At 40.6% G+C, this 19579-nt stretch overlaps 1 protein-coding gene across 2 annotated transcripts in view; it reads left to right on the top strand.

Annotated features, from left to right (window-relative positions):
• Positions 1 to 18568, top strand: part of LOC126474024 (putative aminopeptidase W07G4.4) — a 94899-nt gene extending 76331 nt beyond the window's left edge. For both annotated transcript variants that reach the window (XM_050101430.1, XM_050101431.1), the window contains exons 11-12: positions 17690 to 17802; positions 18246 to 18568. In XM_050101430.1, the coding sequence (XP_049957387.1) occupies positions 17690 to 17802; positions 18246 to 18383 (251 nt within the window). In that variant the 3' untranslated portion in view covers positions 18384 to 18568. The remainder of the gene's footprint in view (positions 1 to 17689; positions 17803 to 18245) is intronic.
• Positions 18569 to 19579: the final 1011 nt, after the last annotated feature.

The raw sequence follows: 19579 nt of genomic DNA, 5'->3' as shown, positions 1-19579 counted from the left end.
CTGTGGCCAAGAAACAACTGGACAACCTAGCTGCTTAGCAACCTGCCCAACACAACATTCTACATTTTAATGACTGTTTCACAGCCTGTGCCATCTGGATCCTTTTACCGACACCATCTTTTCTGAATTGTGCTGATGAGAACTCTCCCTGCAATATATCCTACATTCCCATAATATTCCTGGCCTGTCTTCATTAATCATAGTCGTTCACCCACCTATTCCCTTTCCTGTTCCCACTCCATAGCCTTCCACTTCACTAGTGCACCCATAGTCTTTATCTCTCCTATTCTGCTCCCCCCCCCCCCACCCCCCCCCCCCTCTCTCTCTCTCTCTCTCTCTCTCTCTCTCTCTCTCTCTCTCTCTCTCTCTCTCTCTCTCTCACACACACACACGCACACGCACACACACACCCTGGCATCTAGCCTCCCAATTGCACCTAGCTGCACCACCCTCTCTCCACCTTGTCCCTGTATGCTTCCACAAAGAGCATTGTACTGTCCTCCACCTGTACTCTTCTTTCACTGCCACTGCTTATAGCACTTAAGGCATGCTTTTTAAATCCCATATTTACTTGACTTTTTACTTTTGAATGATATTTGTGTCATATCCCAGAATATTGACCATCAGTTCTAAACACCCTGTATGTATTTCACAGGCCTCCATATGGCGCATGGCACCTCGTGCCATTGCTTATCATTCTCTTTCTTGTTCCTCTCGCAAATGAAGCGAGGGAAAAATGACTGTCTATATTCTTCCTTAAAAGATCTGTTTTCTCTTATCTTGTCTTCGTTGTTCTTCCACAAGATGTATGTTGATGGTAGTAGGATCATTCTAAATAGTGTTCTGCGAAATGAATGTCGTCTTCCCTCCAGAGGTTGCCACTTGAGTTCATAGAGCATTTACATAATACTCACATTTTGATTGAACCTACTGGTAACTAATCCAGCAGCATGCCTCCTAATTGTTTCGGTATGTTTTAATGCAATCTGGTGGGGGCCCCAAACACAGGAGCATTACTCAAGACTGAGTTGCACTAGTGTTCTATATGCAGTATCCTATGTAGACAAGCCACACTTTCCAAGAATTCTCCTAATAATCCAAAATCGACCATTCACCTTTCTTAAAACTGTCCATATGTGCTCATTTCATTTCATCTCTCTTTGCAACATTACACCAGGATAGTTAATTGACGTGACTATATTAAGCATCACACCACTAACACTGCATTTGAAAATTACAGGATTATTTTCCTACTTTGCATTACTTCCATTTTACCCACACATAAAGTGAGCTAAGATTCTTCCCACCAAATGGATATTCTACCCGCATCGTCCTTATCCTTCTACATTCACCTAGTGACAAAACTCCCTCATGCCCTACAGCATCAACATCAAACAGTTGCAGATAGTAACAGTCTTTCAAATATTTTATTTTTATAAAAAACAAGAGCAGTGCTATCACACTCCCTTCCGGCACTTCTGACACTGTATTTGTTCCTTGTGAATTCACCATCAAGGGCAACGTTCTATTGCTTAAAAAGTCTTCGAGCCATTCATAGGTCTGGAAACCTATTCCCTACGCTTGTATTTTCATTAAGCTTGCAGTGTGGCACTGTGCCAAACAGTTTGTGGAAATCTAGGAGTATGGAATCTGCGTGTTGTCCATCATTCATGGTTAACAGGAAAGGGCAAATTGAGTTTCCCATGAGTGACGATTTCCAAATCAATGTCGATTTGCAGGTAGAAACTTATCCCTCTCAAGGAAATTTATTATATTCAAACTTATAATGTGCTCAGTAGTTTTGCAGCGAATGGATGTTAAGGTGTTCATCTGTAATGTTGTGGGTCTGTTCTTTTAACATACTTTCATAAGGGAGTCAACTGCTCTTTTATTTTATTTTTTAATCACTTGGAACTTCATGGTGGGTGAGAGTCATGATACATGTGAGCTTCACATTGTTTGTGCTTTTATTTTGCTACCCGAGTAGCTGCTTTCTCTGCATAGCACCCAAATTTGGAGTAGAAATACTTGCAACTGCTTAAAATTGGTTCTTGAAACCTCATATTTAGGCTATCATGGGATTGTTCTCATCTATCTTCAACCATTAGCCAGTTCAGTTTTCTTAGCATGTCAGTAATACTCTTCCAGGCTCCAACAAACCTGTGACTATTCATGCTGCCCTTCTTTGTATGCTTCCAGTACCCTTGTTAGCCCTGTTTGGTACATGTCCTACACACTTGAGCAATATTTAGGATGGGTCACATAAGTGATTTGTAAGCAATCTCCCACTGAACATCTGCATCTTGAAGTACCTATAATTGTGACTCCAACAATGGAAAATCCAGGATGGAATGTAACAGTTTTGTGAAAAGGAAAGTTACCACTCACCAAATTGCGGAGATGCTGAGTCGAAGTATGGCTAAAGTTGCCTGATACTGCAGTCGCATGTGTGTGTTAAGTTTGCCACCAGACATCTCTCTCTCTCTCTCTCTCTCTCTCTCTCTCTCTCTGTGTGTGTGTGTGTGTGTGTGTGTGTGTGTGTGTGTGTGTAGGATTTGATTGAATATTTGTGCAAATTTTTTCAGTCAGTATTTCATTATAGGTAATTGTATCATCTACAATAAATCTCAGTTTATTATTAATATCGTGTGCATGGCCATTAATATAAGACATGAATAGGAAGTCTCCCAACACACTTCCCTGGGGCACACCTGAAGTTTCGTATACATCTCTTGATTAAATCTTCCTCCAAGATAATATGCTGCACCCTCCCTACTAAGAAATCCTCAATCTAGTTGTAAGTTTCACTTGATACCCCACATTATCGTACATCCGAAAATAAGTGTAGTCTGATACCGAGTCGAATGCTTTTTGGAAATTACGAAATACTGTATCTACCTGTTTGCTTGATCCATGGCTTTGCAGGATGCCATGTGAGAAAAGTTCAAGCTGGGTTTGACATTGTCAGTGCTACTCTAACCAACTCAGAATATATTCTAAGATTCTGCAACAAATGGATTTCAAGAATTTTTGATGGTAGTTTTGTGAATAACTTCCTGCTAACCCTTTTGTAGATAGATGCTTTCTTCCAATTAGTGGGAACAGCTCTTTGCGTGAGGATCTTCAGTACACTATCATTAAAAGAGGAGCTACTCAGCTGAAAATTCAGTGTATAATCTGATAGGCATTCCATTGTTCCCTGGAACTGTGTCCAATTTTAGTGATTTCAGCCACTTCAATGCCACTAGCACCAATATCTACTCCTCTCACCTTAGAGTGGAGCATAAATTAAACTGGGACTATACCCCTGGACGTTCGTTTGCAAAGGAATATTTGGAAAAGGTGTCCAGCATTTCTTGTACTTTGCTGCTTCATGTCAGTTCTGTCTCATCAGTGAGTGTCTGGACACGAATTTTAAAGCCACTAATGGCCCTTGAAATGACCATAATTTCTTTGGGTTTTCGAGAAAGATCATTTTATAAATCTCTTGAAGGTTTTATGCATTCCCTGCTGACAGCCAAATTTGTTTCATTCATCATATCTACATCTGTAGTGCCCTGCTTTGTTTTAAACCTACTATGCGGTAGTGTGTTTCCTTCGCAGATTCCTTCCCAGGAACACACAGTGAGTGTACCTAGATTTCTTTCTATCCCTTGCTACCATGTCCCCGAGGGCAGGCACACCTCATATTTAAAGGCTCAGAGGCGAAGTCATCCCAAAATATATATTAAAATAAATTTCTTAATAATGTATTACATAATTTGAATTATCAAGACACATTTTGAATAGAGGTGAATCATGTTTTACATGATAGTTACATTCCACACAATCACCACACTACTGAGTTCATGTATTGTTGTTGTTGTTGTTGTTGTTGTGGTCTTCAGTCCTGAGAATGGTTTGATGCAGCTCTCCATGCTACTCTATCCTGTGCAAGCTTCTTCATCTCCCAGTACATACTGCAGCCTACATCCTTTTGAATCTGCTTAGTGTATTCATCTCTTGGTCTCCCTCTACGATTTTTACCCTCCACGCTGCCCTCCAGTACTAAATTGGTGATCCCTTGATGCCTCAGAACATGTCCTACCAACCGATCCCTTCTTCTAGTCAAGTTGTGCCACAAACTCCTCTTCTCCCCAATCCTATTCAACACCTCCTCATTAGTTATGTGATCTACCCATCTAATCTTCAGCATTCTTCTGTAGCACCACATTTTGTAAGCTTCTATTCTCTTCTTGTCCAAACTATTTATCGTCCATGTTTCACTTCCATACATGGCTACACTCCATACAAGTACTTTCAGAAATGACTTCCTGACACTTAAATCTATACTCGTTGTTAACAAATTTGTCTTCTTCAGGAAAGCTTTCCTTGCCATTGCCAGTCTACATTTTATATCATCCCTACTTTGACCATCATCAGTTATTTTGCTCCCCAAATAGCAAAACTCATCTACTACTTTAAGTGTCTCATTTCCTAGCCTACTTCTCTTAGCATCACCTGATTTAATTAGACTACATTCCATTATCCTCGTTTTGCTTTTGTTGATGTTCATCTTATATCTGCCATTCAATACACTGTCCATTCCATTCAACTGCTCTTCCAGGTCCTTTGCTGTCTCTGACAGAATTACAATGTCATCGGTGAACCTCAAAGTTGTTATTTCTTCTCTATGGATTTTAATTCCTACTCTGAGTTTCCTTTACTGCTTGCTCAAAATACATATTGAATAACATCGAGGATAGGTTACAACCCTGTCTCACTCTCTTCCCAACCACTGCTTCCCTTTCATGCCCCTTGATTCTTATAACTGCCACCTGGTTCTTGTACAAATTGTAAATAGTCTTTCGCTCCCTGTATTTGACCCCTGCCACCTTCATAAATTGAAGGAAGAGTATTCCAGTCAACCTTGTCAAAAGCTTTCTCTAAGTCTACAAATGCTAGAAACATAGGTTTGCCTTTCCTTAATCTTTCTTCTAAGATAAGTCGTAGGTCCATGAACCATGGTCCTTGCCGTTGGTGGGGAGGCTTGCGTGCCTCAGCGATACAGATGGCCGTACCATAGGTGCAACCACAACAGAGGGGTACCTGTTGAGAGGCCAGACAAACGTGTGGTTCCTGAAGAGGGGCAGCAGCCTTTTCAGTAGTTGCAGGGGCAACAGTCTCAATGATTGACTGATCTGACCTTGTAACATTAACCAAAACGGCTTTGCTGTGCTGGTACTGTGAACGGCTGAACGCAAGGGGAAACTACAGCCGTAATTTTTCCCGAGGACATGAAGCTTTACTGTATGATTAAATGATGATGGCGTCCTCTTGAGTAAAATATTCTGGAGGTAAAATAGTCCCCCGTTTGGATCTCCGCGCGAGGACTACTCAAGAGGACGTCGTTATCAGGAGAAAGAAAACTGGCATTCTACGGATCGGAGTGTGGAATGTCAGATCCCTTAATCGGGCACGTAGGTTAGAAAATTTAAAAAGGGAAATGGATAGGTTAAAGTTAGATACAGTGGGAATTAGTGCAGTTCGGTGGCAGGAGGAACAAGACTTTTGGTCAGGTGATTACAGGATTATAAATACAAAATCAAATAGGGGTAATGCAGGAGTAGGTTTAATAATGAATAAAAAAAATCGGAGTGCGGGTAAGCTACTACAAACTATGCTTAGTGAACGCATTATTGTGGCCAAGATAGACACAAAGCCAATGCCTACTACAGTAGTACAAGTTTATATGCCAACTAGCTCTGCAGATGATGAAGAAGTTGATGAAATGTATGATGAGATAAAAGAAATTATTCAGGTAGTGAAGGGAGACGAAAATTTAATAGTCATGGGTGACTGGAATTCGGTAGTAGGAAAAGGGAGAGAAGGAAATGTAGTAGGTAAATATGGATTGGGGGTAAGAAATGAAAGAGGAAGCCACCTGGTAGAATTTTGCACAGAGCACAACTTAATCATAGCTAACATTTGGTTCAAGAATCATGAAAGAAGGTTGTATACATGGAAGAACCCTGCAGATACTGGCAGGTTTCAGATAGATTATATAATGGTAAGACAGATTTAGGAACCAGGTTTTAAGTTGTAAGATATTTCCAGGGGCGGATGTGGACTCTGGCCACATCTATTGGTTATGAACTGTAGATTAAAACTGAAGAAACTGCAAAAAGGTGGGAATTTAAGGAGATGGGACCTGGATAAACTGAAAGAACCAGAGGTTGTAGAGAGTTTCAGAGAGAGAGCATAAGGGAACAAGTGACAGGAATGGGGTAAAGAAATACAGTAGAAGAAGAATGGGTAGCTTTGAGGGATGAAACAGTGAAGGCAGCAGAGGATCAAGTAGGTAAAAAGACGAGGGCTAGTAGATCCTTGGGTGACAGAAGAGATACTGAATTTAATTGATGAAAGCAGAAAATACAGAAATGCAGAAAATGAAGCAGGCAAAAAGGAATACAAACGTCTCAAAAATGAGAGATATAATACTGCGTGAAGAGTTTGACAGAGCACTGAAAGACCTAAGTCGAAACAAGGCCCCGGGAGTAGACAACATTCCATTAGAACTACTGACAGCCTTGAGAGAGCAAGTCCTGACAAAACTCTACCATCTGGTGAGCAAGATGTATGAGACAGGCGAAATACCATCAGACTTCAAGAAGAATATAATTCCGATCCCAAAGAAAGCAGGTGTTGACAGATGTGAAAATACAAATGGAATAACTGGTAGAAGCTGACCTTGGGGAAGATCAGTTCGGATTTTGTAGAAATGTTGGAACATGTGAGGCAATACTGACCCTACGACTTATCTTAGAAGAAAGCTTAAGGAAAGGCAAACCTATGTTTCTAGCATTTGTAGACTTAGAGAAAGCTTTTGACACTGTTGACTGGAATACTCTCTTTCAAATTCTGAAGGTGGCAGGGGTAAAATACAGAGATCGAAAGGCTATTTACTGTTTTTACAGAAAACAGATGACTGTTATAAGAGTCGAGGGACACGAAAGGGAAGCGGTGGTTGGGAAGGGAGTGAGACAGGGTTGTTCCCTCTCCCCGATGCTATTCAATCTGTATATTGAGCAAGCAGTAAAGAAAACAAAAGAAAAGTTCGGAGTAGGCATTAAAATCCATGGAGAAGAAATAACAACTTCGACATTCACCGATGACATTGTAATTCTGTCAGAAACAGCAAAGGACTTGGAAGAGCAGTTGAACGGAATGGACAGTGTGTTGAAAGGAGGGTTTAAGATGAACATCAACAAAAGCAAAATGAGGGTAATGGAATGTAGTCGAATTAAGTCAGGTGATGCAGAGGGAATTTGATTGGGAAATGAGGCACTTAAAGTAGTAAAGGAGTTTTGCTATTTGGGGAGCAAAATAACTGATGATGGTCGAAGTAGAGAGGATATAAAATGTAGACTGGCAATGGCAAGGAAAGTGTTTCTGAAGAAGATAAATTTGTTAACATTGAGTATAGATTTAAGTGTCAGGAAGTCATTTCTGAAAGTATTTGTATGGAGTGTAGCCATGTATGGAAGTGAAACATGGACGATAAATAGTTTAGACAAGAAGAGAATAGAAGCTTTTGATATGTGGTGCTACAGAAGAATGCTGAAGATTAGATGGGTAGATCACATAATTAATGAGGAGGTATTGAATAGAATTGGGGAGAAGCGGAGTTTGTGGCCCAACTTGACTAGAAGAAGGGACCGGTTGTAGGACATGTTCTGAGGCCTCAAGGGATTACCAATTTAGTACTGGAGGGCAGCGTGGAGGGTAAAAATCATAGAGGGAGACCAAGAGATGAATACACTAAGCAGATTCAGAAGGATGTAGCCTGCAGTATGTACTGGGAGATGAAGAAGCTTGCACAGGATAGAGTGGCAGGGAGAGCTGCATCAAACCAGTCTCAGGACTGAAGACCACAACAACAACAAGTCGTAGGGTCAGTATTGCCTCACGTGTTCCAACATTTCTACGGAATCCAAACTGATCGTCCCCGAGGTTGGCTTCTACCAGTTTCTCCATTCGTCTGTAAAAAATTTGCATTAGTATTTTGCAGCCGTGACTTATTAAGCTGATAGTTCGGTAATTTTCACATCTGTCAACACCTGCTTTCTTTGGGATTGGAATTATTATATTCTTCCTGAAGCCTGACGGTATTTCGCCTGTCTCATTCATCTTGCTCACCAGATGGTAGAGTTCTGTCAGGACTTGCTCTCCCAAGGCTATCAGTAGTTCTAACAGAATGTTGTCTACTCCTGGGGCCTTGTTTCGACTTAGGTCTTTCAGTGCTTTTTCAAACTCTTCACGCAGTATCACATCTCCCTTTTCATCTTCATCTACCTCCTCTTCCATTTCCATAATATTGTCCTCAAGAACATCACCCCTATATAGACCCTCTATATACTCCTTCCACCTTTCTGCTTTCCCTTCTTTGCTTAGAACTGGGTTTCCATCTGAGCACTTGATATTCATGCAAGTGGTTCTCTTTTCTCCAAAGGTCTCTTTAATTTTCCTGTAGGCAGTATCTATCTTAACGCCTAGTGAGATAAGCCTCTACATCCTTACATTTGTCATGTAGCCACCCCTGCTTAGCCATTTTGCACTTCCTGTCGATCTCATTTTTGAGACATTTGTATTCCTTGTAGCCTGCTTCACTTCCTGCATTTTTGTATTTTCTCCTTTCATCAGTTAAATTCAGTATCTTTTCTGTTACCCAAGGAATCTACAGTTCATAACCATCTGCCCCTGGAAGTGTCTTACAATTTAAAATCTGCTTCCTAAATCTCTTTCTTACCATTATATAATCTATCTGAAATCTGTCAGTATCTCCAGGCTTCTTCCATGTATACAACCTTGTTTCATGATTCTTGAACCAAGTGTTAGCTATGATTAAGTTGTGCTCTGTGCAAAATTCTACCAGGTGGCTTCCTCTTTCATTTCTTACCCCCAATCCATATTTACCTACTACGTTTCCTTCTCTCCCTTTTCCTACTACCGAATTCCAGTCACCCATGACTATTAAATTTTCGTCTCCCTTCACTACCTGAATAATTTTTTTTTATCTCATCATACATTTCATCAACTTCTTCATCATCTGCAGAGCTAGTTGGCATATAAACTTGTACTACTGTAGTAGGCGTGGGCTTCGTGTCTATCTTGGCCACAATAATGCGTTCACTAAGCATAGTTTGTAGTAGCTTACCCGCACTCCTATTTTTTTATTCATTATTAAACCTACTCCTGCATTACCCCTATTTGATTTTGTATTTATAATCCTGTAATCACCTGACCAAAAGTCTTGTTCCTCCTGCCACCGAACTGCACTAATTCCCACTGTATCTAACTTTAACCTATCCATTTCCCTTTTTAAATTTTCTAACCTACGTGCCCGATTAAGGGATCTGACATTCCACACTCCGATCCGTAGAATGCCAGTTTTCTTTCTCCTGATAACGACGTCCTCTTGAGTAGTCCTCGCGCGGAGATCCAAACGGGGGACTATTTTACCTCCAGAATATTTTACTCAAGAGGACGCCATCATCATTTAATCATACAGTAAAGCTGCATGCCACAACAACAAGGTCGTTTTGGTTAGTGTTACAGGGCCAGATCAGTCCATCATCCAGACTGTTGCCCCTGCAACTACTGAAAAGGCTGCTGCCCCTCTTCAGAAACCACACGTTTGTCTGGCCTCTCAACAGGTACTCCTCTGTTGTGGTTGTACCTACGGTATGGCTATCTGTATCATTGAGGCACACAAGCCTCCCCACCAACGGCATGGTCCGTGGTTCATTTGGGGGGGGGGGGGGGGGGGGGGCGGCTTCATGTAAACTGAGTCTTTTTAAATGAAAAATGTGGGCTGAGATTGTAGCAGTGTTTCTTAGTACTTTTACCAGAGATAACCATTACATCTTTCTGAAACACATGATAATGCAAAATTAATACACTTAAAATTTTAATACTGAAACACGCAGTAATATACTAAAATCATTGTTATTAAGTCCATCTACAAGCTAAATAGCCTCTGTATCATCTACATCAGAAGAATCTGATGGTTCTATAGTCAAATCAGTTTTCATAATGGATTTCTGTACACACAATTCTTCATTGTTCATATCTTCAGAATCAAAGTGTCAGAGGTCACATCCATTCTCTTCATAGACATAAACAAATCCAATCTGCTGTGCCACGTCCGCAATTTCTCCTGCTGCAATGGTGATATCACTTCATCTTCCAGCACTGACACAGCATTGGGCTAAAGTTTCTTCCATAACCCATTCACACAGTTTGGAGTGGTACCAGTCCATACACCTGTAATAGCATCAGTTGCCATCTTAATATTAACATGTTGCCAGAAAAACTTGGTGCTAAGTACGTCACTCAAATCCCTTTCTTCTGTAAAATTTGAAAAAGTTTCATTTAGATAGTATGCCTTGAATGTAGAAATAACTACCTGGTCCATGGGTTGCAGGATAGATATAGTGTTTGAGGGCAGAAACAGGTGGCAGTGTTTTGATTTGAATCAGTAATGAAATGTAGCTGGCTGGAGACATTAACAAAGAGGAGAAGAATTTTGAAATGGAATTTTCCTTTCTCACAGTAGACCTATCATTCTCTATTCAGTTCATTAAAAAAAATAGTCACTGACAATAGCAGAAGTCATCCAACATTTTTACTCCATCTTCAATGAATTTCCAGCCTGCTTTTTTCACAGCCCTTTATTGCCCTAGGATTTTGACAGCAATAGATCAGAAGATGTTTTAATGTCCAATCCTTTGCAACATTTCCTCCAAAAAGAAGGGTGCATTGGTCCTTGGCAGCCTTGAATCCAAGTGCTGTTTTTTTATCAGTAGAAATGAATGTGTGGCTAGGCATTCTTTTCCATATAAACCCGTTTCATCAGGGTTGAGAACCTGCATCACAGTACAGCATTTTTCTGTTGCAGTTTCTTTAAACCTCCTTTTAAAGTCTTCGGCTCTAACTTAATCTACCACAGCTGCCTCTATTGTAATTTTATTGTTGTCAAATCCAAAATGATGTTTGAAGTGTTCAAATCAACTTGATGTGAGTGAGAAAGGTTTGTTACATCTGCATATGAGCGCTTGGTTTTAGATTGAATAGCAGCTCCAGGGAGAGGCATATACTGTTGGTCATGGTGCTCAGTACAGTGGTTTAACATTTTCTTCATTATTTCCATTGTCCCTGAGTGAGGTTTGGTCACTCTAGGCACACTTAAATCATTTGAAGAGTTAACAGCAAACTGATTCGCCATTGTCACGAATAGTTCCCACAATGGATTCACAAAGTCCCAAAGCACGCTGAATGTCAACAATATGCTCATCTTTCCTGTAGCAGCCCAAAACTTCTAACTTTATTTCTAATGAATATGATCTTTGTACTCTTATCTTTTCCTCGATAGGCACGCTTTCTTTCCTTTTACCCTATATTCTTTAAACACATACCCTGTCAAGTGCAACTTCGCAGCTCTGCTGACCTGAACTGACAATCCACATTTCGACAAACACAGTAGATGATGTGTGAATGCATTACTGCTTCCGTGTACTATCAGTAAATAGCAGACCTGGACTTAAAACTAAAACAATGTGTGTATGTAAATGCAGATAATGATTCTGTGCATAACAAGGTATACCTTTATTTCTCAAACAAATAATGGCAGTCAGTGTTTTTGGAAGGCAGTCAGTATTTTTGGACTGTTGACACTGGCTGATGCTTCTTATACTAAAACTGTGCCCTAGAATGCCAGTAGGAGGTTGGGGGTATGTGGCTTGTACAAAGTGCAGCTGTCATGGGTCTCCTGAAGGCTTAACTGGCAGAGCCTAAGGGTATCCTACCAACTTGAACACTATTTTCACAGTCTGCTGCTTACATCAAGAGGAAAAAAATGGAGTGGCTGAAACTTTCCTATCAAACCTTTGCCTCAGGATATTTCTATTATGCTTTGATGTAACATTAATCAATGCTTAATTTTGTTTAGGTGGTGTTGTAGACAGTTTTTCATTTCCAGTTTTGTCAATTCTGTAAGATTTTTTGATGACTTGATCATAGACCATTTAAAGCACAGAAGGGGAGATGAACTGATTTCATCAGTAAACAAACAAAGTAAGGTAAGCAAAATGTGCATTAATAAGTGATAAGAAGCAATTGTTATTTAGCATACTAAATGGAGGGCTTAAATATGGATGGTAACAATCTGATGTCGCATTTTTTCACAAATCGGCACAACAAATCACACCTGAGAGGGTGAAGCCACAGGTACACAGGAACAGAATATGGCACTGATAAGTTGTTCCAACCACAGTGTGGGCAAATGATAGTACCCCTCAAGGCTGGCACACTTCGTGGTTTCCAAATTGGGGAAGGCTGCAACATTTACTCATCATAACTACCCTATAGCAGACAAATCAAGATTTCAGTGAGGAAGCCCACATCACACTGTATCCAAAACTTTACATATTGTGTCTCCTTTCCATTTCATACCCAGCTGCTAAATAACAACAAAAGCTAATGGAAAGATAAGATATGCAGGTAGGACATTTATCTGTCCAAGTCACATTTGACACTATTCAAAACAAGCTGTACACATTTAAGAGAAATCTTTAATGCAGTGTGTGTTAATTTGGTTGCAAGCTTAATTTTTTTATTTTTTCAGCTCTAAACTTGAGATGTTTAATGTTTTGTGTGTGTTTAATCTGGTGCATATGTGGGTTTGAGAGACAAAATAGTAATGTTTCCATGATATCACAAGTCCTGTGCTGTGACTGGCTGATAGAAGCAAATTGAGCAGCCACCACTTTGATTTCATACGTTTCTGTATTTATACTTGTGTATTATGACAATATATATCTAGAATGAAATTTTCACTCTACTGTGGAGTGTGCACTGATATGAAACTACTTCGTGAGCAGGATTCCATCCATCAATCCACCGATTATGGAGCTTCAATGCTAACCACGGCCACCACTATCCCAAGCTCAGGGCCACAACACACCGGTACATTATTGATGTGTAAAACTTCTCTTGCAGTTTGAAGCAAATCCATGATCCGAATGTTGTGGCTTCCCTTTGTAAGACAGAAAAAAGTAGCAAGCTGCAAGTGCAGATTCAAATTATAATCTAGTGAAATAAATAAATAGGAAATCAATCAAAATAAGTATGGCTCCTGTTAGGTTATAATATAGAGTAGTATTCTGATAAATGTTGTCTTGAATTTTAAATTTTCTGATTTCTAAAAGTTATATGTATCCAAAACACGGCATACACTTTTATAAAATCAGGGAGTGTGTGTACTGAAATGTAAGCTGTAAGAAGGCACAGGTAAAACAGCGAAACTGTGAGTCTACAGCTTGTGAGTCTAGTGGCTAACATTGCTGCTTCTGGATCATGGGATCCCGGGTTAAGTTCCCAGCTGCGTTGGGGATTTTCTCTGCCTGAGGACTGGGCGTTTGTGTTGTTCTTATCAATTCCTCATCATTTGAGAAAGTGGCAAGACTGGACAGTGAAAATATTGGGAATTTGTACAGGCACTGATAAACACGCAGTTGAGTGCCTCACAAACCAACTATCATCATCATCAAGTAAATGTTACAATTCAAAGATTTAATGACAGAAGGAAACACAGAAATGCAAATGATGATGTAACTAATTAGCAACAAACAAAGTGAGCATCAAATAGGATAAGTCAGAATTGCTACCATGAATCAGAGTGGCTGTAAAGGGAAACATTGTAACTTCTAGGAAGAAAAATTTCAACTTCAGAGGAAAATCAAAGTTCACTGTGTAGGGAATATGTATGAACTACTCACAAGCACAGATGAGGTATCAGAGATTTGGAACACATACATTTAGGCAGCGGGAAAAATCCTGCTGTGTGGCAAAGCAAATTAACACTAAGAGGGCAGATTTCGATAGTCTAGTAAAAGTATCTGTATAGTCTGTGTGTATTGCGACATAGAGGAAGAGTACAAAGTGAGGTTCCCATGGTGAATGTTGTGGAGAGAAAGAAGGAAAATGCATGTCACTCTTTCTCTTCTAGTTTTGTGGAATAATTAATTTTTGATTGTCCAGTTGTCCTTAACCCTCCCAGCAACATCACTATGTGATTCTAAATTTTGGATTGGCAAATATACCTTTGTCTCTGAAAACTAATTTTCTGTTTCTTATTTGATCTTTCTGTTCACTGTAAAATAGTCATTAAGTGATCCTGTAAAACAGGGCTTAATGAATTGCTGTTTTTTAGTGTGAGTAGTTGCACCAGCTCACCCTCTTGATCACAATCGGAGCAGTTGCGCCATGGTGGGGAGTGAAGGAAATGAACATGCATCATGTTGTCTTGACAATAAAGGATTAGCAACAACTGCAAAGTAGAGGTGGTTCAGTTTTGACAGCAGTGCCATCGAATATCAACATGGCAAGTTGGCATCATGTAACATCAACAATGTCTTCGTTCTTCAATCTACTGTATGAGATACATTATCTTTTACACCAAAAGATGTGTTCACATAATGTTTAGCATATTCTAAGATGCTGAATTCTTCCAGGAAACTCAGTTTACACATCTTACTGTGTCAAAGAATATGGAAATGGAAAATGTAAACAAATATTTAAAGGAAGCTCTCTAAGAGGAGGAAGAAGGGGAAGAAAAATAAAGTGAATGCACCATTCAGATGAGCTACAAAATTGCACTACTTTTAGCAATGTATTCGTGGCCTGTAATGCATGGTTATTTAATAAAAGAATACAGTACTTGGTAGTTGTGGCTTAACATTTAACATTTACTTCAGGCAGAACAATTTCATGTTCATCAAACATGACAGTCATGCATCACAAACAGGTTATGCAGACTACATTCAGAGTTAACTTGCAAAATCTGTGTAAAGAGTTTGTTGCATATTCTCTAGGGCTCTACAAAATGTAGATATCACAGGCACACAGCTGAACGTTACAGTCTTAGCATTTCTCCAAGCATTTCCCTTAGGATCGATTTCTGCCCTTATTCTCTGTGAAGGTAGAGGGATACATTACTCACTGTTCACTGGCCTGCACTCACTGCCTGCTCGCAAAGCACCTTTTCAGTGAAGCCCTACTTTAAAGTACACACATCAAAAAAAGTTCTGCATCACCTCAGTTCCGAGAGTTAACCTGTACAGAAAATTGAAATAGAGAACAACATAAACTTCATTTCTGCCCTTTTTATTGCTCATGAAAACCACACATTGCATGTTGTACCACCATACTGCGAGATCTTCAGAGGTGGTGGTCCAAATTGCTGTACACACCAGTATCTCTAATACCCAGTAGCACGTCCTGTAGCATTGATGCATGCCTGTATTCATCATGGCATACTATCCACAAGTTCATCAAGGCACTGTTGGTCCAGATTGTCCCACTCCTCAACGGCGATTCGGCATAGATTTCTCACAGTGGTTGGTGTGTCATGTCATCCACAAACAGCCCTTTTCAATATATCCCAAGTGTGTTCAATAGGGTTCATGTCTGGAGAACATGCTGACCACTCTGGTTGAGCAATGTCGTTATCCTGAAGGAAGTCATTCACAAGATGTGCATGATGGGGGTGCGAATTGTTGTCCATGAAGACGGGTGCCTTGCCGTTGTGCTGCTGATATGGTTGCACTAAAGGTGGAAGATGGCATTCACGTATCGTACAGCCTTTACAGCACCTTCCATGACCACCAGCAGTGTATGTCGGCCCCACATAATGCCACCCCAAAACATCAGGGAACCTCCACCTTGCTGCACTCGCTGGATGTTGTGTCTAAGGCATTCAGCCTGACTGGGTTGCCTCCAAACCCGTCTCCTACGATTGTCTGGTTGAAGGCATATGCGACACTCATCGGTGAAGAGAATGTGATGCCAGTCCTGAGGGGTCCATGCGGCATGTTGTTGGGCCCATCTGTACCGCGCTGCATGGTGTCGTGGTTGCAAAGATGGACCTCGCCATGGACGTCGGGAGTGAAGTTGCGCATCATGCAGCCTGTTGCGCACAGTTTGAGTCATAACAGGACGTCCTGTGGCTGCACAAAAAGCATTATTCAACATGGTGGCGTTGCTGTCAGGGTTCTTCCAAGCCATAATCCATAGGTAGTGGTCATCCACTGCAGTAATAGACCTTCGGCAGCCTGAACGAGGCATGTCATCGACAGTTCCTATCTCTCTCTCTCTCTCTCTCTCTCTCTCTCTCTCTGTCTCTCTCTCTCTCTCTCATGTCCGAACAACATTGCTTTGGTTCATTCTGAGACACTTGGACACTTCCCTTGTTGAGAGCCCATCCTGGCACAAAGTAACAATGCGGACGCGATCGAACTGCGGTATTGACCATCTAGGCATGGTTGAACTACAGACAACACAAGCCGTGTACCTCTTTCCTGGTGGAATGACTGGAATTGATCGGCTGTCCCCCTCCGTCTAATAGGCGTTGCTCATGCATGGTTATTTACGTCTTTGGGTGGGTTTAGTGACATCTCTGAACAGTCAAAGGGACTGTGTCTGTGATACAATATCTACGATCAATGTCTATCTTAAGGGGTTCTGAGAACCGGGGTGATGCAAAACTTTTTTCGATGTGTGTATAAAGAAGTTATCGTGTCTTTTTATTTCCATTTTTTCACCATTCTCTTCTCCATATAAATTAAAACAGAGGAATAAGCAAATGATAATATTAGGCATACATTTTACCACAAATATGTAAGTGAAATGAAACCTTTAACATAATATTCACTAAATTTAACAGGCATGATAATTTCAACTTGACTGACTTAACAGGACTTGACTGGCTTAGCGGGACTTGACTGGCTTAGCGGGACTTGACTGGCTTAGCGGGACTTGACTGGCTTAGCGGGACTTGACTGGCTTAGCGGGACTTGACTGGCTTAGCGGGACTTGACTGGCTTAGCGGGACTTGACTGGCTTAGCGGGACTTGACTGGCTGAGCGGGACTTGACTGGCTGAGCGGGACTTGACTGGCTGAGCGGGACTTGACTGGCTGAGCGGGACTTGACTGGCTGAGCGGGACGTGACTGGCTGAGCGGGACGTGACTGGCTGAGCGGGACGTGACTGGCTGAGCGGGACGTGACTGGCTGAGCGGGACGTGACTGGCTGAGCGGGACGTGACTGGCTGAGCGGGACGTGACTGGCTGAGCGGGACGTGACTGGCTGAGCGGGACGTGACTGGCTGAGCGGGACGTGACTGGCTGAGCGGGACGTGACTGGCTGAGCGGGACGTGACTGGCTGAGCGGGACGTGACTGGCTGAGCGGGACGTGACTGGCTGAGCGGGACTTGACTGGCTGAGCGGGACTTGACTGGCTGAGCGGGACTTGACTGGCTGAGCGGGACTTAGTTTATATATATGTGGCTTTTGCAGACACTATCTGTCTATTTGAATTGTGCAAGAATATCCCAAGGATGAAAGTAACGCTTTGACTAATCAGTTATGGAACTTTGAGTTTTGTTTGAGCCTATTCAGTTATTCATGTTACAGGACAGCCAACAAAAAATGTATATTTGTTAGAACCCTAAACTTTTGCTAGTGTGTGCTTGTTTCATACTTACTACTACTAACTGTACATGTTTAAAATGCTAGCTGATAGAAGTTCCAGCTCCTCTTGATGCCAAGGATGGACACCATATTTTTTTTATTTTTGGTATATATATATAGATAAAGCTGAAGTGGCTGATGTGCTCCAGAGCAACAATGAACCCTCATCACGGACTCCAAGGGGGCATCAGTTTCCAGCAGCCTTTCTTCTGAGAGTGTCAGGGCTTGATAAAGTGAGTGCTTCAGCAGTTTAATCTGTAAAATTTTGATTTTCATCTGTGTTGAGTCAGATGTGACTATTGCTGTTCCAAGCAGAGAGACATGAAAAACTTTTTCTGTGCTTTTATAATGACGTGTTCTTAATTTCTGCTAAATTAACTGTAGTGACTATGCTGTAAAAGCTTGTTCAACACTTTGAACACTTATTTGTGAATATGATATGTTGACACTAATACTAAAGACATTAATACTACAGATTCGGTGAAGTATGATTAAAATAGGTGACTATGATCAGAATAATGGATTCTGACAGAATTGACAAACATTTTGTAAATAATTTAAAAATAATTTTTACGTTACTACTTTATAAAAATGTGATGCTAGCAATAACACAGCTGTAGTAACATAGTATTTCTTTAATTTGCATTGCACTCAGTGTGTGTTGCTTCTTTTACAGAATGGAATTGGGTCTGACAAGCCAATGAAGTACACCCATGTCGACATTGCAGGTTCTTCCGGTTCACTGCCAAATGAACCGACAGGATGTCCAGTAGTTGGATTCTCTACATATTTTCTTCTTCCTCATGTTAACTAAAGATACTGTCTTTGTATCTCATGATCTCAGTATATAACGGTCGGGTGCTTAATAATATATCAAAGAACTGTACTTACTCTTTTACTTGTTGTTTTATATACAAAATGTACTTATGTTGTTGTTATGCCAATTTACTGGGCTATTTCTGAATAAAAAGGATATAAATAAATAAATAAATAAATAAATACAGCTGTCATATTCTACACAACAAGCTCTAGTTTCCTATCAAAATGAAGACACATTCACTTTAAGGTTGTAAGCCTGTATGTGATACAGTTTTCTATATTGTATACACATTTTTAAGTTTTCTAACCTATCATTACACATTCAACAAAATTAGAAATGTTTACTACATTTCAGTGTAGTAAGTTCTCATAATTGTAATAACAATATGGCTCAAATTATCTTATGCCCCTTGTCCAGCTCTCCATCTGAAGTTTTGTGTTTTATCTAGGACTCCATTAAAATGTGCGGCAGATTGTGCTACTTTTCTTTGAACATTTGCCCATTATATAGAGCCATTCTGAACATATCAAGAATTGCTAGGTAGTTGAAGACTGGTGCACTTCTAAGAAATACATGCTTTACCAGATCACATTTTTTGTTGTTGTTGTTGTTGTTTTTGTTGTTGCAAGTTTCTATCTTTGTTGCAAGTTTCTACAGACGGATAGAAGCTTCAATGTTCACCATGCCTGCCCCTCTAATGACTTTGGGCTTTGAAGTTCTCACAGAACTAGCTGTGTGGCTTCACCACCCATTCTTTCTCTGTGCTACTTTACTCTGAGGTAACAAAAATCATGGGATAGCGATATGCACATTCACAGGTGGCAATGGTATTGTATGCACAAGGTATTAAAAGGGCAGTGCATTGTCAGAGCTGTCATTTGTACTCGGGTGATTCTTGTGAAAAGCTTTCCGACATTATTGTGGCCACATGATGGGAATTAATAGACTTTGAACATGGAATGGTAGTTGGAGCAAGAAGCGTGGGACATTCCATTTCGGATATCATTAGGGAGTTTTAATATTCTGAGATTCATAGTGTCAAGAGTGTGCCAAGAATACCACATGTCAGGCATTAGTTCTCACTATGTACAATGCTGTGACCAACAGCCTTCACTTAATGACTGAGAGCAGAGGTGTTTCAGTAGAGTTGTCAGTGCCAACATGGGACTTATGATCAATGTATCCATTAG

Source organism: Schistocerca serialis, chromosome 4 (genome assembly GCF_023864345.2).
Source record: "Schistocerca serialis cubense isolate TAMUIC-IGC-003099 chromosome 4, iqSchSeri2.2, whole genome shotgun sequence".
In the NCBI taxonomy this organism is placed as follows: domain Eukaryota; kingdom Metazoa; phylum Arthropoda; class Insecta; order Orthoptera; family Acrididae; genus Schistocerca; species Schistocerca serialis.
Note: the sequence above shows the minus strand (reverse complement) of the source record. Positions and strands in the feature narration are given on the sequence as shown.